The 26642-nt window shown below is 32.3% G+C and overlaps 3 protein-coding genes and 1 long non-coding RNA gene across 17 annotated transcripts in view; 2 read left to right on the forward strand and 2 right to left on the reverse strand.

The window, feature by feature from the left end:
* The window catches only part of LOC113004321, a 32361-nt gene extending 20238 nt beyond the window's left edge, over nt 1-12123 (forward strand). The window contains exons 2-3 of one of the 2 annotated variants that reach the window (XR_005575077.1): nt 9134-9394; nt 11584-12123. This is a non-coding gene — a long non-coding RNA (uncharacterized LOC113004321). Of the gene's footprint in view, nt 1-7148; nt 9395-11583 lie in introns of those variants that run through there. The other variant, XR_003268981.2, reaches the window with a different exon arrangement.
* Nucleotides 1-14561, reverse strand: part of LOC105201790 (ankyrin-2) — a 30931-nt gene extending 16370 nt beyond the window's left edge. For 2 of the 6 annotated variants that reach the window (XM_039450836.1, XM_011169994.3), the window contains exons 1-14: nt 14425-14561; nt 7052-7153; nt 6656-6788; nt 6415-6578; nt 5991-6146; nt 5762-5890; nt 5275-5472; nt 4625-4921; nt 3389-3586; nt 2712-2858; nt 1515-1664; nt 1010-1150; nt 715-870; nt 87-383 (exon numbers count right to left, since the gene is read on the reverse strand). In XM_039450836.1, the coding sequence (XP_039306770.1) occupies nt 87-383; nt 715-870; nt 1010-1150; nt 1515-1664; nt 2712-2858; nt 3389-3586; nt 4625-4921; nt 5275-5472; nt 5762-5890; nt 5991-6146; nt 6415-6578; nt 6656-6788; nt 7052-7153; nt 14425-14469 (2313 nt within the window). In that variant the 5' untranslated portion in view covers nt 14470-14561. Of the gene's footprint in view, nt 1-86; nt 384-714; nt 871-1009; nt 1151-1514; nt 1665-2711; nt 2859-3388; nt 3587-4624; nt 4922-5274; nt 5473-5761; nt 5891-5990; nt 6147-6414; nt 6579-6655; nt 6789-7051; nt 7154-10124; nt 10359-10388; nt 10786-14424 lie in introns of those variants that run through there. The other 4 variants (XM_039450829.1, XM_039450834.1, XM_039450841.1 and 1 more) reach the window with 4 other exon arrangements.
* Nucleotides 14562-15240: 679 nt separating this feature from the next.
* On the reverse strand, nt 15241-18674 carry LOC105201769 (bifunctional peptidase and arginyl-hydroxylase JMJD5). 7 transcript variants are annotated; one of them, XM_039450940.1, is made up of 9 exons: nt 18316-18451; nt 18186-18212; nt 17274-17407; nt 16844-16985; nt 16569-16752; nt 16313-16468; nt 15915-16132; nt 15681-15845; nt 15241-15568 (listed from the first exon to the last, which is right to left on the reverse strand). In XM_039450940.1, the coding sequence occupies exons 3-9, from the start codon at nt 17402-17404 to the stop codon at nt 15311-15313; spliced, it is 1254 nt and encodes a 417-aa protein (XP_039306874.1). In that variant the 5' UTR covers nt 17405-17407; nt 18186-18212; nt 18316-18451; the 3' UTR covers nt 15241-15310. The 7 variants fall into 7 exon arrangements, with proteins under 7 accessions (XP_039306874.1, XP_039306887.1, XP_039306881.1 ...); XM_039450953.1 differs by lacking the exons at nt 18186-18212; nt 18316-18451 and adding an exon at nt 18563-18674; XM_039450947.1 differs by lacking the exon at nt 18316-18451 and having other exon boundaries at nt 18186-18308.
* On the forward strand, nt 18662-25946 carry LOC105201854 (serine/arginine repetitive matrix protein 2). 2 transcript variants are annotated; one of them, XM_039450869.1, is made up of 8 exons: nt 18662-18893; nt 19230-19481; nt 20043-20169; nt 20277-22293; nt 22377-22435; nt 22543-22611; nt 23418-23527; nt 24814-25946. In XM_039450869.1, exons 1-8 carry the CDS (start codon nt 18876-18878, stop codon nt 24817-24819), a joined length of 2658 nt encoding a protein of 885 aa, XP_039306803.1. In that variant the 5' UTR covers nt 18662-18875; the 3' UTR covers nt 24820-25946. The 2 variants fall into 2 exon arrangements, with proteins under 2 accessions (XP_039306803.1, XP_039306799.1); XM_039450865.1 differs by having other exon boundaries at nt 23418-25946.
* Nucleotides 25947-26642: the final 696 nt, after the last annotated feature.

Below are 26642 nucleotides of genomic sequence, written 5' to 3' on the forward strand. Positions count from 1 at the left end.
TATGGATTAATTATTGTTAATAAATAGGTATAACATTAATAAACACTTATACAAACGCATACATAGCAATAATGTAAGTTGCTTACATTAGTACGCGCTTTATGTGAAGCGTTTCCTTCCAACAAAGCGGTGACGATATGAGCGTGACCTTGTTGGGCGGCCTGATGAAGCGGGGTGTAATTCTGATTAGTTCTAACATCGATCGTGGCGTTATGTTTCAATAAAAATCGTATCATTGATAGATTTCCGAAGTGTGCAGCCACGTGTATCGGTCTATAACCAGTTTCTGTTTGACTCTCAACGTCAGCCCCGTTTTTCACCAAGATAGAAGCCACTCTAATGAAATCTTCTTGCGCGCATAAATGCAATGCTGTGAGTCCGTTCTGATAAGAAGTAATGAGAAAATGATACATCCGTCATTGTGCATGATTTTGTATTGCATAGAATAAATATTAACAACAGTTTTTTCAAGTATGTCAAAAAATTGATATCATATATTATTTGAAATATTAATTTCTACATTTGCAAAATATGTGGATATTAAAAATAATTTAAGAAAAAGAAGTTTAAAAATTTTGAAAAAAATGTAACTTTGTAAAACGAGGAAGAGATTACATAAATAAATTAAATAAAGAATCACGCAATGGTTCCGACCTTGTAGACCTAAACTTAAAATTTCTAAATATATCAATATTTGAGAAAAGACTGATTTACCTTGGCTTTGTAATTGGGATTGGCACCATGCTCAATTAGCAAATTCGTCATGTCATAATGTCCTTTTTGCGCACTTAGATGCAACGGGGTAAAACCCGCTTTGGATTCCGCGTTTGCGTTCGCTCCGCTCTCCAAGAGAGTAGAGGCAATGTCCATCTAGCCGCGTGAAAGAGATCGTTTTTTGCAAAACAGTTAACAGCGAACAATAATAAACGGTAGAACAGCATAAACATTCATGTGTTAGAGTATTTACAAATTATTTTAAAATTTGTCGACAGTTTCGAGACAAGTTTACCTGATTTTTGCGAGCAGCGATATGTAGCGGAGTATGTCCATTTTGCGACGAAAGATGAGGCGACGCTCCTCTTTCTAATAACATAGTCGCAATGTTTGGATGTTCATAGTGACCTGCTAAATGCAGGGGCGTGATATCGTTCTGAAACGTCAAACATATATTCTGCATAATTTAATGTAACTTGTTCGGAAGTAAAAAAATAATTTTTGCAATATAATATCACATTGTATTAAAAAAAAAATCACAAAAATTTTAAGCAAAATTTATATTTATATTTCAGCTTTTTTAGAAATCTTAAATTCTTTGCTTAGAAATTTTTTTGATAGTTTAAAGGAAAGTAACATTGTGCAATTACTGAGACAATAAGAAACAATATTAAAGAAATAAAATTACTGTATGAAATAAGGAATACATTGTGTTTCTTTTTTCTTTCGTCTAGATGTCTGGATAGATTTTTTTTACCTAATTCGATATAATTTGAGTACATATATAAATATACACGAACCTTTCCTTGGACATCGAGTTTGCTTTCTTTTTGCAAGAGTATATTTGCGACATTCATATTTCCGTATTTAGCCGCGATATGTAAAGGTGTAAAGCCGTTTTTCGTTGCAGCCTTGAGAGAAGCATTGTTCTCCACAAGAATGGCCGCCACCTGTTTGTCAAAAAGATTTTGCGTTACAAAAAAGTTTTTTCAGGATCTGTCTTAGTCTTTACTTATACACTTTTGCAGTACAAAACAAAGCAGACTTTTCTTTTAATTATTTCAGATAATTTCTTAGTACTTTTAAATATACAAGTAACCTTCTTTCACATTCTCATGAAAAATAAATTTTATTCTGTATTACATTTATAGAATGAAACTTTAAATAATACTGCGTATTAAAAGCTTAATAAATATTTTGGGTTACCTTTCGATAGAAAGATGCCCATTAGAACTGAGAAATGTATTAAAAATGATCGTATCCGTGTATTTTAGCGACATGACACAATTACGAAAATAACCGCAAATTAGAATTGTAGGAATTAGATCACTGTTCGTTCAAAGACTTTAATTACTTTCGCGAACTCTACGAAAGCTCTAGCAAATTATTTATGAAGCGCGCAGAAATATAATGAGAACCTAGATATGTTTGGTTTGACGCAACGCTTGACAATCAATATCGTGGCTTAGAGAAATGAAACGACTGCCAAATGTCACGGGGTGAAATTACGTCCAATCTGGCTATCTTCGTGTAATGAGATTGTTTTTGTGATAATAAAAAATACATGGTGCGGGGATGAGGGGAGAGATGCGGCGATAAAATAAAACTGAACGAGTTTTCAGAATACATAAGTTTGACAAGTATGAAATGTGATTTCAGTACATGCGTAAAAATAGAAGAAATAAGGTAAACATAAAGAATAAACAATGTAACGAAAAAGTTTATTACATAACGGAGATACAATATGATGGATAAACGTAACATAAAATGTATAATCAACGTAAACAAAATTATATTAACAGAAGATGTAAAACAGAGTATGTGCGATGAGAGCGATGATAACGACGTGCACAGGTAACAACAGATTAACGACAAGCGCGTCCGCAGCGGCCCTCTCCATCCTAAATGAGGTACTCGCGTTGCCGGGTCCAGAACAAGTACGTTCTGCTTTGCGTGGCGATGTAATCCGCAATTTGCGCGTATTCATTGTACATTACCTCCTCTTGACCCTCCTTCGCCGCGATATGAAGCGCCGTGTACATATCTTTCGTAGCGGTGTCCACGGCCGCGCCGTGCTGCAGCAACAGCATAACTATATCGATATTTCCTAATCGGGAGGCTATATGAAGCGGCGTTTGCTGTTCCTATAAAATAACGACGTGACGGTATTGAAAAATGCGGCAAAAATTTGTTTTCTTTTTTTTGTTTTTTTTTTGTTTTTTTGTTTGCGAAGCAATAAGGTATAAAAAGCGTGAAGGTGAGACACGTGACTAGAAAAGTTTCGAATTACAAATCAGACCATGATGTGTTCGTATTATATAGTGCCTTAAAGATTTAAGTGACTGAACAAGGAAGCGTGAAAAACAACACTAGGTTCCTCTTACTTGCAATTGGAAGATCACACACTTCAATTATGAAATGGCTAATAAGAGAAGTTAAATTTGAACTTCGGTATATGAGACTGGTTAATGGTTCATGCTTTTGTATAAAGGGGTGCGTATGAGTGATCATTTGTATGTACATGACTTTCTAGATTATGTAATTTTTTTTTTTTTTTTTAGGAGAGGTACTCGCTGTCGTTACGTTAAACAAGCAGCATTTAATGGCTGAAGGTCGAAAAAGCAGCAGAAAGGGGGGTCGGAATCGGTTTCGGAATGCAACACGCTCTACTTACCCTTGCACGAGCATCGACTTTGGCACCATTTCTTAGTAAAATTCGAATAATGTCTGTTTGATTAGCTCTAGCTGCCAGATGCAGGGGTGTTTCACCCCTAACAGTTGGCACGTCAGGATTGGCTTCATGCTGCAGTAGGAATATCACGATATTCATACACCCCATAAAACTGGCCACATGTAACGGAGTCAGCCCGGACTGCAAAACACACGTATTTGTCTGTTAATATCTCGATTTTTCGATATGACTCCCAGGTTTAATTTCATCGATTTTCGTTTTATCGTTCCGGCAATCAGTGTCTCGAAAACTGACGAGGAATAAATATAATTGTGGCAAAGGAAGATCACGCCGATTAATTTCGTCAGTTTTATCATTTATTACTAAATGCACGACCCTTTAACCAGTCTTTGAGATTTACCGATCGATCTTATATTTGCGGGGCACAGAAGAACGGATGAAGACTCTTCTTAACAACGTTAATTCTTCCTTTAAAAACCTAAAACTTTGATTGTGAAGAATTTAAATCGAAGAAAAGAATAATGCCTATAAGAATCGACGCTGTTCTGTAAACCTCAAACACTTTGACTCTCCGCACATGAATGTTACGTTTATAATTTATTATTTTGCACAATTTTAAGATGAGTTTGAATGCTCGTCGAATGCTGACTATTCTATTAATGGACAATATATCACGTTAAATTTTAATTTATTGACTACATCTACGCAATATCTGTGTAACATGGTTTTTGCTTTGATTAACAATAGAATTCAATGCATCATTGACGATTGATCTTTGTATCTATCGTTGTTATCTATGTATCGAAGAAAATTTCAACCCTAAGTTGCGAGCCGAAACGTCTACGATTTTTGTAATAATTAATCAAATTATATGAACAACTTGTGTCGGTTCTTATGGACATTATTACTTTCTTTGGTTAACTTTTAATGTTAATTACCATTAAAGTGCAATATTTATATATATATATATATATATATATATATATATATATATATTGATGTGACGTTTTATTTACACTTCGAATATACGTTCGCGTGTTAAAACGGTTATTTCCGTGCAAATGCAATAGGTACCACGATTTAGCTTCGTAATATTCCATCAAACATTGTTATTGACACTGTGTGAAAACATTTGTGATTTACAGTTGCGAAGAGACATTTATGAAAACATGATTGCGAGATGCTTGACAGTGTGAACGAGGAAACGTGTTGCGTTACCTCCGTGGTCGATTCGATGGATGCACCATGCTTCAGCAGGAGTTCCACCACTTTGATGCGGTTCTTCTTGCAAGCGATATGGAGCGGCGTGAAACCATTCAGAGCTCGTGCGTTCGGATCGGCTTTACGATCGAGTAATAATTTGGCGACCCTAGCGTGGCCGCAGTGCGCGGCAACGTGAAGCGAGGTCAGATAGTCGATGGTCACTTCGTCTACTGGCGCCCGATGGTACATCAGCACTCTTGCAGCATCCACGTGGTCTCCTTGAGAGGCCATGTGTAACGGTGACAGCCCATTCTGCAAGAAAGATCATTTTTAATTTAAGACGAAATTACAGAACAGATTGTTAAGTGTATACATGTACGTAGAATCTAAATCGAAAGCATTGATCTGTAAATCACAAAAAGAATTAGAACATTTCAAAATAATTAAATATCTGTAGCGCCACAGTTCTGGATATAACTGCAACCTTAATCTTAAAATCTCATTTTTTTTTTTAATTTTTAATATGCTTATTCTTACCGTTATATCTATCGTTATATCTATCGAATGTTAAAAATAACGAGAAAGAGAGATGAGAGAAAATTATTTGAAATTTGCAAACTAATCGATACGAGAGAAGATTTAGTGGAGCATTTGCTAAAATATACCTTGGTACGCGCGCTGATTGGCGCAGAATTTTCAAGAAGCGTGCTGACAACCTGTTCATGTCCCGATCGTGCTGCGCAATGTAGCGGAGTTAAACCGTCCCTAGTTTTGGCATCGATTTGCGCCGAGTTCTCCAGCAGTATCTTAACCATATTGTTCTTGCCCCACTTTGCCGCTACGTGTAGCGGGCTTATGTTATGCTGACGAAAATATATTACGCTCAAGAATTATTGTATCGTGATATCAAAAATGCTAAACTATTCAGAAAATAGTATAATCAAAATTATGCTATTTTTAAGTAAAAAAAGAAAGAAAATAAAATGTATTTCATTATTATTTGTAACGTTGAAAACAATCTTATTTCAAATTGCAATTTCACATCATTGGAACGCGTTATATCTTCGATGACAGAAATTTACTAAGCTCAAATTATTTTTATATATTTTCTACTTTAATTATTTTTCTTAGAAATCGCAAAACGTTCCTTACCTTAGCTAAATAATTTACATCGGCTCCTCGTTTTATTAATAACCGTGCTATTTCCTCGTTTCCATAATGAGCGGCGATGTGAAGGGGGGTGAAACCACTCTTCGATGTCACATCGGGCTTATGGTCATTCTGTAACACATTCAATCGTTACAAATGGTATTTTAAAAATTCGCTCGATCGTTTCATATTTTTATCAATTGATATTTTCTTGTTTGATAAACATCTTTACTTGTAAGAGTAAATCAGCGGCTTTGCAATCGTCTTTTTTCGCGGCGATGTGGAGTGCCGGCAGTCTGACCTTTCCCTTCAAATCATTTTCTAAGAGAACGCTGACTACCTTATCGTGGCCTTGCTGCATCGCCACGGCGAGCGGCGTAAATCCATCCTGAAAATGTCAAAAGAATATTTTAACTTTTATCAATAAAAATATCTAAAAATCTAGTTCAAAATAATTCAGTGAACACGCTCTTCTCCGACAGAGTGTGTATAATTATATAACTACGAGTAGTTTGTTAAAAATTTTAAGTAGTCCAGATTCTCTCAGCTGTTACACAAGTGAAAATAATTTGTTAAAAAGGATAATTGAACTCATTCAAGTTAGTAGCATAAATCTAATTAAATAATGTATTTTGAGAAAATGGATCAAAGCTTACCTCAGTCGCGAGACTTTGATTCGCTCCGTTACTGAGCAGGAGCTTGACGACTTGGTCGTGATTCTCCTGCGCAGCCATGTATAAAGGAGTAAATCCATTTTGCGACTGAATATTGACCGCGGCACCATATTGAATAAGTATATTGACTATTTCAGACTGACCAGCTGGAAAAATGCAAAATATATAAATGACTGAGCATATGCGTTTAAACAATGGGAATTATCGTTCCTTTTTTTTTTACCTAACGAAGCTATATGTAACGCGGTATTTCCTTTCTTCGTTGCCGCATCCACCTTTGCGCCCCTTCTTAATAACTCGGTTACTATCTCGACGTGGCCATCCTTCGAAGCTAAATGCAAGGCATTTAAACCGTTCTGCAATAAGACACAAATTAAAGATTATTATCACAATCAAATTGGTTTATGTTGAATTTAATTACTTAATTTATTTAAAGTTAAATGTAAACAATATTAAAATAAAATTAATTAAGTGAGATAATAAGCTTTCATTTTTCAGTTCTTTATATAAAAAATATTAATCATTGTTGAGCACAATTGTTTGAAATAATACTGAAATAAAATTACGCAAAATTAACATATTTTAGTAAATAATTTAATATTTTATGTTTAACACTTACCGAGTTGGCTGTATTAATATCTAAGTCGGTATCAAGAAATTCGACCACCCTCTCGAGGTTGCCGGATCGAGCAGCGCGAAGAAATGCTGTCGTGTCATCAGGCTAAACACAAATATTTTATTCTGTAATAAATGGCTGCAGAAACGAAACATTTAGAAGTACATGGAAAAGACAATATGGAAAATGGAGGGGCAGCTATAAACTATAAAAAAAAAATAAAGTAATATAGTTATTTATATAGATATGATGTATAAGTAACCCAGTTTGTGACGATGATGCAACCCTGTTCTTTTTTTTTTATTTTCACGCGTTTAACACTTCGCGCTCACTGGTGTTATCCTTCTCATTAATCAACGTTATGGTTTATTTATTATACGCGCGTTAAAGCTGTGCAGAAGTTCAAATATTTACAAAAACTCATTCTCTTCTCTCAGACAGCTTTAAGACTTTTCGAGACTTGTATAAATTTATAGAATACAAACTTAAAAGGAATTTAACGAATGCTCGATAAATTAATCAATCTTGGATCTGTGATATTAAATGGAATATAGAAAAGAAAATTTAGTAGAAGATTTAAATTTAAGAATTTAATAAAATTGACTCTCAGAAAATTGAAAAACCAGTAGGGTCATTTCACCAGTCACAAAAAAATGAACAAATAAGAAATTGAACCAGTCAACGGACAAATAAAAATAACTTAATATAATTACATTTTTAAGTGAAAAATAATGTTGATTAAATTTGTATAAAAGGATGTCGGGTAAGATAGGCCAATTTTAGGTTCAGAAGTGGCAAGTAAAAACGACGAAGTAAAACGATGTTTTATTGTATTTTTTGAGCTTCAATTTGATTCTGATCTTTTACAAATTTTAATTTATCGGGAAAATAATAAAATCAGCACATCATTAAATATACAAGAAGCTATTATGAAAACAGTATGTTAATAAAAATGTCAAACTGTGGTAAAAAAAAATAATATTAAGTGAAAATTAATCGATATGTGAATAGCATAAATTAATAAGTGAACAGTGAAGAACGCTTTATTTGATCAAAACGGATCTTGGTGATTAAAAAAATATTTTTTTGTGCGAATATACATATACATATAGTAAAAGACTTCTAATAAATTTATATATTATACATATAGAGGAATATGTATATATTCCTCTATATGTATAATATATAAAAGAAAAAAGAAAAATAGAACAATTATTCTTGCTCAGAATCACTCTCACTATCAACAACATTATTTTAAAAGATGTTTGACATGTTAAACATTTAAATGGATGTTTTTTCTTTTACTAGAGAAAGAAATCAGAAAATCATAATATTAAATTATTATCATAATAATGTGGGAGCAACATCCAACAACCTGGTGACCAACAAGGTTGCATCAACAAGGGCAGATTACGGAAGACATTTCTCTCTTATTAAGAAACATAAACGTACGGTATATCGTATACAGCAAGGTTTTTTTTATAAAAATAACGCGTTATCTTGGAAAGTAACGAATTTTTCGTGACTTTCTTTTGAAACTTTTATGACTCTTTTTATAATGTCTATGTATTCAATTGACTATGTCTCTATTTGACTTTAATACGATTTTGAATAATCGTAACATGGTCCATTTGCATATATACGTTTATAAAATAATAATAAAATTTGTTACTGTGAAAATATAACGACGTCATTGTTAACATTACAAAGAGAAAAAAAAACAATTGTTACTTTTTTTGATAAAGTAGGCCAGTCACTAATGATATCGATGTGACAAGTAATAATAACGCGTTACTTCTCAACCTATTATATAAGCAGTAAAACACAAATTAACATGTTCGTAAATAATAATAATTTACAATACTAAATGTTTAATAAGTTCATATGCTGATTTTAATACTTTCCCGATAAATTAAAATTTTTTACAGATCAGACTCGGATTCAACAGTTCAAAAACTACAAAAAAAAAAACATACCAAGTCTACTTCCCACTCCATATTCGAGAAAAATGGGGCCATTTTACCCGTCGTCCTTAGATCTAAAAAGTATCAATTTGCAATTTATTATTTAAAAATCTTATTTCAGCATTTTTCTTCAACAGTCATTTACTGGTGAGATTGGTCAACGACTGATAGAGTAATTCTACGAAGCGTCATTAAAGTTAGCCAACTCGTAATTTTCTGGTTTATTCTTTCGAGGAAGCAGAGTCCCGCGTATCTCGCCCCTCTGTCTACAACCCCGCTGTGAATCATCACGATAAGGAACCATGTCGACCAGGTGGTCTGCCCCGCGTCAACGCTACTTGCGCGCGCGCGTGCTACGCTCCGTCACCCTGACCTTTGACCGGTAAGTTCTGCCGGCTCCTAATGCGCTGCGTCTCGATACAGCCATACAGCGCCCGACGAATTGCGCTTTTACAGCTTTTCAGTCGTGACCGCTATCGTTGCGTTCCTCTTTGACATCGATACGCACCGTATTCGCCGGCTGTCGCGCCTGAACGCCCTATCCGGTCTATTTCGCGCATCGCCCTGATAGTCCATCCTCCTAGCTTTTATATCCTTTCTATTACCATGGAGAAGCTCCGTTGTCCACATACAACACCCTCTCGCTAATAAAACTATAATCGGAAATCTGTATAATTTAACTGTAGCTCCGTACTGCATGCGACTTCCCTGCACGCGACAATTATTTCTATGATAATGAAGATGCATGGCTGTCGTAAAACGTATTTCTCCCCTTTTAATCACCGTATCGGAATTTGCACTCGACAAAAGTAACTATACTTCGGATTTCTGTTGTGAATTTTAGAAACTTTAGAGAAGTTTAGTATTTGACACTATTAAATTGGCCAGCACTTATTTCGGGTCTTAATAGAGCTGTTGTTAGTAACGAGTAGAGTTGATAGTAAATAAGTAATTAATCACTGGCCAATTTGATAGTACCAAGAATCAATTTCTGTAAAAGACATGTTAACAATCTCCAGCCGGCTATTGCGATGTAATAATAACTATATATATATATATATATATATATATATATAACTATCGCTATATCTGTATCTATATATGTATATTACTTTTTGACTTTTGTAAGTCATGGTATGACCAGTCCCTCGAAGGACGATGAGAGTCTTGCAATTCTAGAGCTGAGAATTAGAGGTACTCGAAAATTCCACCGCTCATCGTCTTCTTCGATCGGTCAATTCGGAGTGGACGAGAAAGAGGGTGCATGCAGAAAGAGAAAGAGAGAGTAAGAAAGATAGAGAGAGAGAGAGAGAGAGAGAGAGAATGCGAGGTGCCGGCTCCGCAAACCGCTATGCCGCTTCTACTGGAGACCGTACCTGACTGGTATTGTCGGTGACCATCGCGACTGATGGCTGTGGGTCAGGGAAAGCGCCTCTCGACAGTCTCGACTTCTCGGGACTCGACGTTGAACGTACGCACTCACGCACGAGACGCTACGTCTCTCCTTCGACACCGACCGCGCGCGTTACACCACCATTTGTGCACACATCCCTCGGGGGTGCGCACAACGCGATAACGCCAGGAAGAGAGAGCTTTAGACGGTAGGAGCCGCCCTGCGGGAAACACGCAACGGCGCAGAATCGAGCGACAACGATCTCGCATATAGAGGGAACACCACACAGGGGTGGCTTGCACCCGAGGGGTGGCTGCCGTCGGCTCACTCGCACCCTTCCCCGAGAAGCACATGCGTCGTCCGTCTTCCCGTCGCGCCGCGGCCCTTCTACAACTCCCGCATTGTTCCCATTCTCCCTTACTCCGCCACGCTGCGTACTCTGCCGCTGTTTTAACAGTAAAAATATTTTTTTGCTTTTCACATTTTTCCCTCCCTTTCCTTCCGTTTTTGGAACCTTGACAAATCGCCACTTTACATTACATAACTGTAAAATGCACACGTTACGTAGTATGACTTTCACATTGTATTTTCCTTACAGAAATATAATGCTAGCAGTACTAAATTGGCCAGTAATTATTATTTTTTTTACTATTAAAAGTATTTTTATACTAAATACTAATAGTATTTTTATACTGAAAGTAAGTAATAATTCAATATAGGTATATTTTTTAAAAATCGTACTGGTTTCTACGTTTTAGATTGAAAAAAAACTATTTTCTTTTTAATAAATAAATAATTGTGTGTTTATATATAAATTTATATTTAAATATATATATATATATATATATATATATATTTAAATATATATATATATATATATATATATTTATATATAATATCTTGAATAAAATTTTTATAGAAAAGTTAAATCGATCAATTTAAATTATTGGGCTGATATAAAAATTTCCAGAGAGGCGCAGAAAGAATCCGTTTAATTGCTGCTTTGTGAAATAAATCCAATCTTCCTTTGATAAAAATTAAAATGATATTTCTCGATCAATATATTTTGCTTTTTATTTTTTTAAAGACATTTTATTCTGAAATATAACAAGCTTACTTTCATCCCTCCTCATTTTCTCATTTTATCCTGTCGCTATACTCAACCCTTTTGCTTCTAGTGTGTTCGTGTGCACTATGGAGACGTTATAAGGGTTCGACGTGTTCGCTGTAGAATCACCATCTAGCTTGGATTACCGACGGGGAAGGTGGAAAAGAGTTCCTGCGAAAGAAACTACAGCGGCGATGATAGCGCGCACTCTTCTGTGCGCAAGGTATAAGGGGTTGCGGGGAATGCAAGTGATGCATTTTGTATTCAAGCCGCCACGTGCAAACATCATGCTCGGAGCTATCCTTCTATCAGCCGGCAAATGTAAAGATACCTAGCCAAATGTGCGCAAGATTGAACCGGGAAAGAATTACTACTAAAACATCGAAATATCTTCTTAAGCCACGGAGCCACCTCAAGAGACGTGTACCATGGGAAAAATACGTAGAATTTTTAAAGAAGAAGTTGCGAAACAATAGGAATTTGATATATAAGAAATAGGATCACATCATAGAATTATCTAATATCACAGAAATAATAGTAATTATACATTAATGCACAATAATCGATTGATTGTAATTTAAGATATTTGAATATATATTTACAGGCATAAGACGTGTAACTTCTTTTTAGTTCCAGGCTGTTAGTTCCAGGTTTTAATTTAATTGTTTAATTTTCTCTTTAAATGTTTTTTTTTAATCAAAATTGAACAATATATTATAGAAGAATAAAATACATTTCAATTTTATAAAATAAATAAATTTTTTAATATAAATACATTTTATTTCTCTTACAGAAATTTAATCCTGGCAGTATTAAGTTGACTAGTGATTAATTACTTATTTTGGGTATTAAAAGTAAAAGTTGTTAATAAAATGAGTAATTATTAAGTAATTAATCATTGATCAATTTAATTAATGTTTTCAGTATTAAATTTTTATAAGAGTCATTTTAAACTGTTAATATTTCGGAAAATGGAAACTCTAATCATATATCTTTAATTTAAATAATAAATTTAAGAAACTTTGCATCATTGATTATAGATTAATAAATTGGGTGATTGAATTAATAAATAAAGGATTTTTAATCACACTATTAACCCTCATTTTATTCGCTTTTTTCAATATGTACAAAACAATTATTTATTAATTCTACTAATACCGCGCGTCGGATATTGTTTAATAAAATTGTTAAAAATATAACAAAATAATACACTCACATACTATAATATATTAATTATGCATAGACACCGCCAATCGATTAATTAATGTTAGATTATTTATTCGATTAATTATTTAATCAATTAAATAATCTAAAACAGCAATTATGTCAATATGTCACACTGACATATTTACGAGAAAAGTTATTACAATTTACAAGTTGTAATAACTTTCCTCTTGTGTGTTTACAAGAGCGCGAGGACTTTAAGAAGCAATTTTAGTATCATTTTGGTAAACGGTAACGTCAACGTCCTAAATCGCATCTCGAGAGAAATAAGCAGTGTGTCGTTGCACATTGCGATCAATAAAATCTTTAGTGCCGAGTTTGTGTGTGGCCGCAAGTAGGAAGAACAACGTTATGTATGTATGCGCGTCACCCTGTCTCATACATCCCTCGATACAACCTTGCACTCGCGTGACTTCATCCAAGGCCGCGACCCCCCGACTCCAGCATGCTGTCACACTTCTCGTACCCTTAATTCTCTTGCGCACCAATCGGCTGTGAGATTTCACGGATACGTATAAAGGTTCTGCCCTTATTATCGCGTTCGACAATTTATTTTCTGTGCAATATTGCTGACAACAATTCTCGATCGAATTGCTGCACTGAGAAAAAAGTGTGTTGAAAAATTAAAATATTTAGTCCGACGCGAAATTAAACATTGGGCTGATTTAACAATTATTTAATAGCATAAAAAAAATATTCATTTAAATCAATCATTTAAATTTTTAAATCAAATTAACTAAACCAACTCTATATTTAATTGAACGTATCGGACTAAATATTTTAATTTTTTAATAAATTTTTTTTTTTTTTTAGTTCAGTTATGACATCACAATTATTTTCATGGCACGTGTATTATACTTAAAAAAAAAGATATTGTAAATTTTGTTATACGTATATAATGGCACAAATTTGTTGCTTATGGCAGAATTGTACAAAGTTGACAGCCAATTAAACTGAAAATTATTGTTGGTAACTTTGACGAATAAAAATTATAATTATCTTTAAAAAACAGATTTGAAACGCGATACTAAAAGACATTTGAACATCTTTTACTTTGCCAAGATGTGTTATATTTGATTCGTGAAAGCAAAGCACAAAACACAAATAACTTTTTGTCTCAACAATAGTAACATTGAAATAAAAGAATTTTATCTAATAATTTATTAAAGTTATAGCGGAGGAAATGTTGACAGAATAGTCGACAATTACTTCTTGAAACACATACAAATAACGTTTCCGAATACTTTGACAAATTATTTCTAAAAATAATGTTGAGCTAGCTATCGCTTACTGGACAGTGTCCAATAATCACCACGAGCAAAGCTCGATAGCGAAATGTCAGCTGATTTGCTTTTCTGATATTTATTTATTTATTTTATGTTAATCTACGTTCTTTCTTCATAAAAAATAGGAGTTAATTTTACCGGTTATCGATGCAAGGTGTACAACGCTACATTTGATTCATGTTTAAATAAATTATTACAAAGTATATGTCGATCGATAATTCACCCCAAACGTGTTTATTAATGTCAGCAACGGTGTTTAAAAATATTGAAGCTAGAGGGAATTGTTATATAAAATACTGAATTTTAAGATTTTCCGTGTACACAATAGGAAATTTGGAACGGAAGTTAAAGATGAAAGATCTTGTTAGAATGATTGATATTATTTAGTAACGCGTCTTTACCTGGAGCAGCCTAATGATCGGTGGGAATGCGTCTTCTTTCATCATTACTAAATAATAAACTGTATATTCTCTTTGACAAACTCTACGGACACGCACGCTCTGTAAGCACCATGCTGAAGACGTAGACTGCCGGATATTAATAGAGTTCTATGTTATTTTTGTTAAACTCCTATGTCGTGCCTTTGTTAAGAAACTGCAAACTTTGCGTTAATATTTGAAGCTGGTACATTAACAATTACACATAAATTTACGAATGTAATGTTTATTTTATCACATTGGAAGGCATATATATATGTATACGTACTTTTCCTGCTGCATACTTATATTGCTAATAATTATTTAATACAAAATTAATAATTTATTATAAAACCAGCTAAAAAAATTTTTTTATGTAGTATATTTGTGAAAAAGTTATTGATTCATCACACACAATTGTGTGAATTTTTATTTTGACGTAAGTAAAGAAAAATAAATAATATTTTAATAGACTTTTCTCTTTTTCTTATGTTATTGACATTTCTTTCAGATTGTATTATTTTTTTCAAATATGCCTAGTATATTTGCGCTAAAACGAGAACGATTAATGCATTCGATATTCAGCTAGTATTTCGTATAATCTATCGTTATTTAAAGTACATTAAAGATTATATTAAAACATATTTTTTCAAAAATTTACTGAAAAGACACAACACAATTAGTAGCTTTTTTATACTATTTATACTATTTAAGATTATAAACAAATATTATGAAAAATATTGGGAATTAATTGCAATATTAAAAGTATATAAGATACAGTATGTTGTAAAAAAAATCAAATAACTTTAACAAACAATTTTTATTTAATCCATTTGTAAATTGTATTGCATATTTATATTCAAAATAAACATTAATTCCACCAGAAACTGATCGAAAAACTCGGAGTAAGAGCGGTTACATGATGCCACCATTTTGGTGGAATATACAACATTTCTCCGGGCTTTAAGTAAACCGTCATGCCATTGGCTTCACGAAAATTCGGCCACTTGTCGTAATCTGGCCTTATAGGATCTACTTGCGCAGTATTGTTAAGTAATCTACTGTCATAAGGATATAACTTATCAGTTTCGGTTGGAGAATACAAGATAACTCTTTTGTAACCAAATACCTGAAAGATAAAAGTAATGACACTAATTGCAATATGTAAGATATAGCATAAAGTTAATAAACAAATATTTAATATTTGACTCTAGCAATTTTCGTTGTAAATGTCTTTTTACCTGAGAAAGCAGATTGTTTTTTGGATCAAAATGCAAAGGCGACACTGTATTAGCGGGTCCAAACCAAGCGTTTATATCAACTTCTGATGATTCTGCATCATTCTCTTCGCTATCCGAAAAGCAACAATACTCTGGTACTTCAAAATCCTCTTTCAATTCTGGTATCTAAGATTGATTTAAAAATTGATTTAAAACTTGCCTCGTTGGGCAAGTAGTAAATTAATATCCATCTACCTGTTCGAATAATTGATGTTGTGCTAAATACCCAACTTCACTGTTACTTGCAATAACGTGCTTTTGTAAAAATTCAGAAAAATTAACAAGATTCTGTGTCCAATCTTCTTCAGTATAACGGGATCCAATTTCAATAGGTACTGTCCGAGATCCCGCAACTTTATTCAAATAATTAGAATTCTTCCATAATGTTAACGCTTTCCAGTGAGTTATACACTCTAAATAAAAGATATGAAAATAATATACTTCATGTTTTCCTATTTTTTGAAGTATATATCAGATTGCTAAGTGTTTACATACTTTCCGCTATGGTTGTCATAATACAAATTTTATCATGACAAACAAAATCAAATATTTTATTAATATTTAAATCAGAAGCAAGTACGATTTACATTTACCTGTTAATACAGCTGGTAACTTTGGCATAAAAATTTTATTGTAAAATGTTTGCATTGAAGGTTTTTCAAAATATCTATCCGGGCAATTAGAAATTAAGTAGTCAGTCCTTTCATGATTAATTGAAATATCTTCTATATTTATAGTATCAGATTCTTCTAATAAAATTTGCAAAATAATATTGATTTTGAAATAATGTTCAGTTTAATAAGTTAATAGTTTATTGTATTATTAAAATATTTTTATAAATATTCTTACCAGCATAACAGTTATTTAACTTCGTGGCAATAGCTGTTAATAAATTTGGCATACTGGGAAGAGGTGCGCCTAACAAAATGCCTCTATCAATTTGGTTAATAATATTCTTCAATACAGTCTTTTTCTTCTCTTTATCAGCACAACTTTCAGCATTTATTTTATACTGAAGTTCTAATAATACAGCCTAAATGTAATTTCAAATGAAATTTATGCAAGTCAGTAAGAGCTTTGGAAAGCAGTATAAGTTAGACTGTATACAACAATTTATTTTGTACCTTTACAATAACACATAGAGAATAACAATATCTGTATTCTATTGAGACATCTTTCCAGTAGCCTGAATTCAATACCTCCCATGTGCGGTCTAAACAAGCTTCCACTCTTGTTATTGAAGCATTTATCCACTTTTCTGAAGTTCTTATAAGAAAAACAAAACTTACAATTATACATTGAAGATTTAGGTTGAATATTATATGTACATACTAATTGTTTTTATAAAATAATAAATCTCGTAAACAAGATATGAAAATACTATTTTAATAGTTACATGATTTTATACAAACTTTAATTTTACCAATTTAAATAAATAAGATTATATTGTGGTGTACTTTTACACTGATTTAACAAAATACAAAGCTTTAATATTGTGGTAAATATATAGAAAATAACAGTGCTCATAAATAATATTTACAATTCAATATTTACAATTGTTTGTCAGATGTTTGTAGTATGTTGATTATTGATGTCAAGTGTAGTTTTATTTCAATAGGTATATTTTTCAATTCTTTTGTTAACAATTCCCAGGAGACTGTTATCATAGAATCACTGCAAGCCATTTTCTGTAAATTATTTCAGGTATACAATTATGACAATATAAAATATAATTGAAAGTATTTACTTATAAACAAATGCTTCTGCTATACATAGGTTTAGTTAAGTACGCCCATCGCACAATAACATGATCAGCTAAGTAATACAAGATTTTTCCTGTTAACGAGAAAGTTTTAACTCTACAGAAACTTTCTATGAATACAATAACGTTTTCTGTAATAAATAAGATTTTAAATAAAAATGCTATGACACATAAAGGTACACAAGTGCCAGGACCATTGCATAAAATGAGTTCTGGCTTTTCTCTCCATAACATTGGAAGACAATTTAGTGTGGCAAGTACAGTAGTCCAAATTGACGTAAAGTACGACTGCCGAACTTCTCGACTTCTGTAAATTTCCACAATTTTGTGATCTGTGTTGCCACTCTCTAGTTCCCTAACTTTTTCTGCGCTAAGTTTATCTGTACGAGCATGAATGTAAACTCTAGGTGAATAATTCTTAATGTTCAAGTGTTTAACAATTCGCAGCATTTCGGCCGTGTGCCCACCGGATCCTAATATTATCATTGTTTTAACAGGACAAGGTTTTTCTCTGGGCTTATTACTTTTGATGAATATCAGATAACATGCTCTTGCAAGTATCAATATACAAGCAAGCGCAAAGAAGATGAAGCATTTTGCATACATCTTTTACTTCTGATACCTGAAAAGAATAAATGTAAAATAAAATATGTGCTAGAAATTTGCAAAAGATTCAATTACATTAATAGTAGTTCTCTATTGACCTTATTAAGAATTTTGTCACCTCATCACTGAAAAAGCAAGAGATTGCAGGTTAGGTAAATAGAATTTTTGTAAATAGTTTTTTTTTAATCTTTAAACTTTTCGTATTTTTTTTTGTACTTTTTATACTACCTTAGATTGGAGCAACAATAGATGGTAAAACTAAATAAAAACAAAGTTTTCTTTTTAGCGTTTTCGAGTGTAATAAATTTTAACCTAACCCGAGTTGAGTTAATGACGTCACATGCTCTATTTTAAGTTCTGATTGGATGATTCTAGCATATGGCGTCATTAACCCGACTCGGGTTGGATTAAAACTTACTACACTTACTGCACTCGAAAGCGCTATGTGCAAGAAGTTCAGTTGAAAAGAACAAACCTATAATTGCCGTGTCCTCTGTGCAAATCCTTCTCTCGAGTTTCCTATCGAGAGTATCTTCACAGTTTACGTCTATATCCGCCATTTTTATTTATATGCACAGAATAACGGAGTAGATTTGTGCGATCAATTTGTGGTAGTCGTGAGCTGATCAAGAGAGATGCGTTGTCTCGCAATATGTGTGTGATGCGAGCCATCGGTGCACACAACGCGTGGCATTTTTGTGAACATTCAGCGTGAAGATTATTTATGCGAACGCTCGACCGCGGTGGTCATCGTGAACACTACAACACGTTCTTCCCAGCACCCTAAGATGGACCATCGTCAAAAGGTAAATCAACGAAATCGATTTGAATATGTAATGAACGTATTAGGGAGCACGATGCTCTTCTCGCGTGTCAACGAAACTTCGATTGGAGAAAATTGAGGCGCATCGACAAAGCCATCGATAAAACTTAAACCTCAAACTACAAGATAGAAATTTAATTCGATAACGTGAGCTGTAACAATTTTTCGTGTATTTTGCAACAATCTGCCTATCCGCGCTCATTTCTCGCCTAAAAATTGGAGTTGTCAAAACTACAGAACCCTAATGTTGTTTTGTATAATCTTCCTTCTGCCATGACATATTGTGTTTTATATACAATTTTATCTATTATTTTATCAGGTGGTTGTAGTTCCTCAACAATCAAAAGTCAAAATCGAAGACGATGACGACGAGGATGTTGAAGCACTAAGACTGGCAGCGCTTAAATCATTACGTACAAAGGATACCACTCATAAAAGATCAGCGTTATCGCAAATGCAGAAAGTACTACCACAAATAACGCAGTCATCTCGTTTTGCATATAAAAATCAACGGCCTATAAAGAAAAATTATTATCACAATCACAACAGAGTGCAACAAAGGCAAAATGGTGTAAGTTTTCAATTTATACTTATTTATATTTACTTACAATTAATCACAAAGCAGTTTACATGTAAATATTAAAAGCTATTGTATATTTTGGTATGCAATTATAATTTGTATAAATATAAATAAGTTTCCTAAACAAATCCAAAAAGTTAAGTTTGCATAAAAAATTTTCTTGTTTTTAAATTATTCATTGGTCTAAAAAGAAGATCCAAAAAAAAGGAAAATCCACAGAAAAAAAAAAATCTTATTTTTATGAGATTTTATATTTATTATATATTTATATTTCTTGTTTTTTATTTGATTCTTATTAAAACAAAATTAATCAATGTGACACTATTGGTAGAGAGTGATTCAGCAGAATTCAATTCAGATTTTTAAAAATGGACTTGTTTCGTTTTTCCTTCAATTGTAATTATTTATACTTATAATTCTATGCAAAAAATATTTGTATAAACGTTTGAATTAGAATTTTTAAAATGTATACAAAATTGAAATTATAATTTGTAAATCATCAATTCTTAGTTTGATATTTTCAGTTTGTATATCTATACTTTATATTTCCAGCATTTATATTATCAGAGCCATCGTAATCCGAACTTGATAGCGATAGTTCCTGTAGATGAACCTTCGCCACTTCAACAAGCCCCATTATCTTGTCCTGTAGAAAAGACTGAGCCATATGTAGAACAAGGTGAGATTATATTTTTATGCAGAATGAAAGTATATTGAACAGTAATGTTGATATGTATGCTTCTTTTTTGGAAATAAAATAATTGTAATATTGTTCTAATGTTTCAGAAGTATCAAAATTCCATCGTTTTAAAGATAGTGGGAGTGCTTCTGAAGAAGAAGATATAAAGGAACAGAAAAGCATTGTGACTTCTGTAAAAACAGAAATTATAGCAAAAGAGAAAACAGATGAGTTTTCAGAAAAGGTAGAAAGAAGTCAGGAGGAAGCTATAGAAAGTCCGCAAAAGAATGGTGATACTCCAGAAGAGGATGGTAACGATGATGACGATGATGTACTTTTAATGGCTGATCTTGAGGAGGAAGATAGTTTAGAACGTTTAATGGACGAGATGGAAAGGGAAATGAATGATGAAAATAAGTTGTCTGAAAGGAAAGAGAAGAAATGTCATAAGGGCGAAGATAAAAATATTGTTAAAGGTGATGAAGGAAGTAAAAATGTAGAACAGAAGGCGAAATCGGACGACAGCTATGGTAAGAAGGAAAGGAATATTGCTGTCTTATCTCTGACTACAATTGTCAGGAATGATAGAAGATCGGTCTCTCCGCACGTAACGAATCGAGTTAGTCAAAAACGTAGATCGTTATCTCCAAGATCGCGATTGCGAAAGAAATCACCAAGAAGATCTCCTAGAAAATCTCCAGTTAGACAGCTGAAAAAATCTCCAAGGGAAACGACGAGATACAGATCACCTCCGTCATCACGATATTCTCCTAGATCTAGATCACCTAGACTCTCACCACGTAGATCTCCAAACAGAATATCCATAAAAAGATCGCCGCTCAGGAAATTATCGCCGAGAGGCAGATCACCGCTCAGGAAATTATCACCGAGAGCCAGATCACCCAAACTTTTGTCGCGTTCCAGATCGCCTCTGCCACTCAGATCAAGGTCACCGAGACGATCGAAATCTCCAAGACTTCGTTCACCCAAGATATCACGCTCTAGAACGCCACGATTGTCAAGATCAAGATCACCAAGATATTCACCACTGCTTAGATCTCCCAGATCCAAATCATCACCTAGATTATCTCCGAGAAGAGTATCACCACGTCGATTACGGTCTAGATCTAGATCTCTCGGTTTGTCTTCTCCGCGAAGAGGATTATCTCGCTTGAGATCGCCAAAAGCATCGCCGCGTAGAACACCAACTCGCTTGAGATCACCACGACTTTCACCACGTAGGTCACCATGGTCATCCCCGAGACATTCACCTCGTCTTTCGCCACGTCGGAAGCGATCTCCGAAGTGGTCACCTAAAGAATTATCCAGAAAGCACGGTCCACGTTCAATCACTCCAGATAATCTAGATGGATATATGAGAGAAGCCTCTCCAATTTTTAAAGGTACAGCAACTCCGGAAATGCCCAGAACAACAAAAACAAAACTGAAAGATGAAGCATATGAAAGACCAACAATGACGGAGACAGCGAAAGAATCTGTTGATACAGTTAGTGATCCTGTATTAGAGGCAAGAAGAAAGAAATTTGAGTCTACGAGGCCTATCGATCCTGTAAATGCCAATAAAAAGATTAAATTATCCAAAAATCATACTACAAATACGAAAATTGAGCCTTCAGAAGCAATGGAGATTCAATTGAATAGTGCAAGATCAAATAAAACTGTAGAGGAGTACGATGTTCAAGAAATGGATTTAGGTTTGGAAGAAGATTATGAGCTTGAAGAGTGTGAAGAAACAATTGAAAATACATCGCCCAGCGCTTTTACAAGTACCATAAACACGTGCATTGATGTGGAGCCACAAAAAACAGAGAAAGAAAAACCTTCAAAGAAAAAGAAAAAGCGCGATAAGGAGTTATATCAAGTGGGAAAACTGAAGAGTGAACTACCGCTTTCCGAACGTATTGGAAAGGACAAGAAGTGTAAAAAACGTAAAGATATAATTCCCGAACAAGACGTGGATGTTATATTTGAAGATGTAACTGTAGAGGAGGAAGGAGACTTACGAGCGGAACTTAGCAGAAGACGCGCCGAAAGATTGAATAGAACAGTACCGATTCAGTCTGCTAGATTGGTGCAGTCGGCTTTTAAAGGCGTTGTAAATGAGTAAGTAACAACATGATATGTTATATTCTTATCTTATACTCTTATAAATGTTACTTATTTTATTTTGTTTTTTTTTTTTTTAGAGCTGTGAAGAATAACGCAAAAGTCAATCAGAGGCATGTCATTAATACTGATGAAAAATGTAAGTATTAATAAATAAATATACTTAGCATTATTAATTTTATTTCTTAATTAATTTTTTCTTTCTTGTTTAATTGCTTCTAATAATGAACGTTTCTTTTTCCATAGCTAATCAAAAGGAAGTTAGGCGAGTTACTGTGTTACATAGAACATTAACCGAATTACATGATTCTGAAGGTATTTATATTTTTTTAATATATGTTAATATATATTTGTAGTATATTTATGAATTTTAGCTTACAATAAACTATTAATTATTTGATATATTTTGTTGCTGAAACAATTGTTAGCTCTATTATTTTTTATACATGTGCACATGCGGACACATGCGCATACTCACGTACGTTTACACTTTCTGCTCAAAAAGTACCCGGAATTATTTAAACGAAGCGATTGAAACGAAATCGAAAAAAACATTCACGATCAAACAGTCAATAGGAAATACTACTTAAGCTTTATGAAACGTTTGTATAAGGCAATCTGCAAAAAATTAATACATGAATTCATATATTATACATATACATACATACATACATACATATATGTATATATATCTATATATATATATATATATATATATGAATTGTTTTTCCACAAATCCGCCCGTTCTTTTTTTTACGGATTCTCTCATGATAATGGACTAGATATGTAACTTTTTAATCAAAAACTTAACAAATATCATTATTATCAAGTGTTCATCTTGGGCCCCCTATAACTATTTTCTATTTGTAAACTCAAATTATCATTTTGGAGAAAGTGTTTTAAATTGACAGAGGCTAAAAGATAATCCCCGTAAATACCAAAGAAAGACTGACATAAGCAGCTGTCATAAACAAACTAATTGATGCCTTATTGCAACTCCGCATAAAAGAAGAAAAAAATTTTGAAGACAAGAAAAAAATACATTTATGAGAAAAATTAAAAATAATGTAAAATATAAAATTTTTATACAAAATATTATGGTTTTTATTTTCTGTTTACAGACGAAAGTACTCTTGACTCGAAGGTACCTGTACGTCTCAGACTGGGACTTAATAAGCAAGAATCGAGAGAATCTAAGGCTCGAAAAGCAACCAAAAGACAGGGTCGTAAGGTAAAGCACAAAAATCATTTGTCTCTAAAAGATCCTGAATATATTTTGTAGTGTATATTATGGCTTTATCTCCACTTTATATTATATCTCCACTTTAGATTTATAAGTAGTGTGATATTTTGTGATACTACCAAACTAAGTATGGCAAACACATTTTGAAATATTGTTCATATTTTCATTGATAATAGTAAAATGATTACAGATTACAAAATATCAAATAATGAAATCTTCAAATCATTATACTCTATACATATATATGTGTATTTATTATAATTTTATGAATTAAAACGATGCAATCCGATGTAATTTAAATAATAATTAGCTGTTATATATAATTTTGAATTAATGAATTGAATTAACGAATAGAATTTTTTAATATGTTTACTAATAAAAAAATCACAGATTCGAGAGAAATAAATCTTTTTCGATCGAAGCAAATTTGATGCTTAATATCGTTTTCGGTGTGAATTATAGACATTTTTTATTGTATAAATTACGCATCAACTATCTTGTCAATTTTGATACCGAGTCCTAAACTGAAGCTGGAGTAATAATATTATAAATTAAATTAATAAGTAATTTAAAAATAATGATGCTAGTAAGGATGTTAAATACAAAATTCAAAGAATTTTAGAACTATGTTTCAAAATTAACAAATTAACTAGTCAGCGTACCGTTTATTGAATTGAAAAATGTATATACAATTCATGCAAAAAATATTATTAGCTACCAAGATCCGTTTTGATCGAAAGGGATTTATATCTCTTCTATTTGTGTTATTCTTTGATTGGTTAATTGGTAAAATTTTTTGCATTAATTAGTCTAATCAAATGTTTCCAAGTATTTGTTACGTCAAATTAACCGCATCTACATATCAGTATAGTTTTATTTATTTAAACATAAATCACATTTTAATAGAGAATGTTTTTATAACGAACAATATTTTTTCAATATATAAACTATTATGAGTATGTTATCATAAAAAAAAATAATTTACCAACCAAATTACATAAAATTATCTGCAGAACAATATTGCGTGCCTTTTAATAATAATTCGGAGAATGTTACAAATGTCGCGAAATAATTTGCGTTATTGAATTTTGTTAAGGGAATGAAGAGCATGTTTTCGTGAAGTAGATGTATAGATTTTTATAACAAAACTAAATAGTTAAAAAAAGCAACTATGTAGAACTTTTTTTCCAAAAAAGTTTGTATTTTAGTATCGCGTAATTTTAAACTCAGTAAAGAGCTCAGTAGCAAATAAAGATGATCTGTTTTTTGTTTAGGAATAAAATAAATACGCGTTCATCCGATTGCATATTTGTATGAAGAAAGAAAAGCGGTTCAGCTTACCGCTCATTATGTTGTCAACACATAGGAAGATGCGCGGATTAATGGCTACGTTATCTCGTTTAAAACGTACATGAAGCATCTCTTTTTTTTTTTTTTTTTCAAGCATAAAAAGTACAATAACATTAATAATACTTTAGAATCTAAATTTCGATATCTTACGATTTAGATTGTACTCGATTATTTATCATACATTGCTTAGGAAAAGTTGGTTACGTGTGTTTATATTAAATCATTTATTGTTTTGAAGATTGTGTACGTAATTTACTTTGATCGCACATTTAATAAACAATAATCATTAATAATCCCAAAGCTACCTTTTAAAAAACCTAAGCATATTTTATATGAAAATAGTAATGTATAGATATATTTTAATTGTATATAGTGCTTAATATCGATTAAACTAATAAGAATGTGTAGTATAGCTTGTAAATTCGATTAACAATATTGCGGCACCAAATATCTTGTACAAAATATCATATTGATGACATGCAACTTGTTAAAATTTATTTGCTACGCAACATATTTTTAATGAAGGCAAAAGTGTAAATGTTAAGATTTAATCTGTGGTGTTTTATAAACTGATATTACACTTTATTGTGTACATGTGCCCATTCTATTTTACAATTAAGAATTTAATTTTTTTATGTCTATTTTATGCTACACTGCATTTACATAAATGTAGTGTATTATTTTTCAAAATTATGTACACTAATTTTATATTTAGCGGCAGATTACTGTAAATATTACTGTTATATATTTTCTATTGCATCTTCTGAGAAAGATATATTCTACTTAATGTATTTTACATAACTGTATTTAATTAATGGCCGCGGAATAATACGTACCGTTTTAACTATATTTCCATATTAAAATAATTAGGACGTAGTATATATCACTACAATATATGTATAGCCAATATGTGCGTAAACCTCTTTGGGTTATTGTGCAGCTGTGTACATAAACTCAGTCTACTTCGGAAATAATGTTCGTATATCAAGCTGAATACCTCATAGCATCTATGAAGGTGTAAACGCTACTTTTACGTCAATAAAAAAAAATAACATTACATTTAAATTTTTTTCTCTAATAGTATTTCTACAAACTCCGATAAGAAATTTTAATATTAGATTTGTAAATAACATATACATATATATTCATATAAAGTTTTATATATATATATATATATATATATATATATATATATAAAACATATAAATATGTATGTATATATGTATGATAAAAGTGATATATATATATTGATAATACGTGCCTTTATTTATATTTAATTAAAAAGATGTAAACTTCCTTTAAATACGTTTAAATAGCAAATGCGTTTATGCTATATACGTGCCAGCAAAAATAAACATTTTTATCATGCCATTTTATTTACACATCGAATATGTGTAAATCTGTGACATCAACTCTATGAGTTGTATGATTTTTGTTAGAAATATAACGAAAGACTGAAACGAAATTATAAGCCTTAAGCAGTGCATAAATGTCATGTGATACTTGAAGGGAGATTTTAACAGTTTTCCTTATGCGCGTATCGGTTATCTTAGAATAACACAGACAGTTATGTGTATCTTTAATATTTAAAAGGACAGAGTAAGATATAGATCATTATGTGGTATTATATTCATGGCATAATCCTGTGTAAAATTTTTCTTAAATATTCCATTATGGAGCACATTAGAAATATTTTATATATATTATAAATTTCTGCAAATAATTTACACGACGTGTATATTTATTTTAATGG

Source organism: Solenopsis invicta, chromosome 1, assembly GCF_016802725.1.
Source record: "Solenopsis invicta isolate M01_SB chromosome 1, UNIL_Sinv_3.0, whole genome shotgun sequence".
Taxonomy (NCBI): domain Eukaryota; kingdom Metazoa; phylum Arthropoda; class Insecta; order Hymenoptera; family Formicidae; genus Solenopsis; species Solenopsis invicta.

What these genes read in the sequence shown, in the direction of transcription:
- LOC105201854 (XM_039450865.1), top strand. An exon ending in TGAGCCATATGTAGAACAAG is followed by an intron (nt 20,170 to 20,276) that starts GTGAGATTATAT and finishes CTAATGTTTCAG; the next exon opens with AAGTATCAAAATTCCATCGT. An exon ending in TTTAAAGGCGTTGTAAATGA is followed by an intron (nt 22,294 to 22,376) that starts GTAAGTAACAAC and finishes TTTTTTTTTTAG; the next exon opens with AGCTGTGAAGAATAACGCAA.
- LOC105201769 (XM_039450953.1), bottom strand. Translation starts at nt 17,404, where the DNA reads ATGGCTTGCAGTGATTCTATGATAACAGTCTCCTGGGAATTGTTAACA. An exon ending in GTTACCAGCTGTATTAACAG is followed by an intron (nt 16,133 to 16,312) that starts GTAAATGTAAAT and finishes TCTTTTATTTAG; the next exon opens with AGTGTATAACTCACTGGAAA. An exon ending in AACATCAATTATTCGAACAG is followed by an intron (nt 15,846 to 15,914) that starts GTAGATGGATAT and finishes AATCAATCTTAG; the next exon opens with ATACCAGAATTGAAAGAGGA.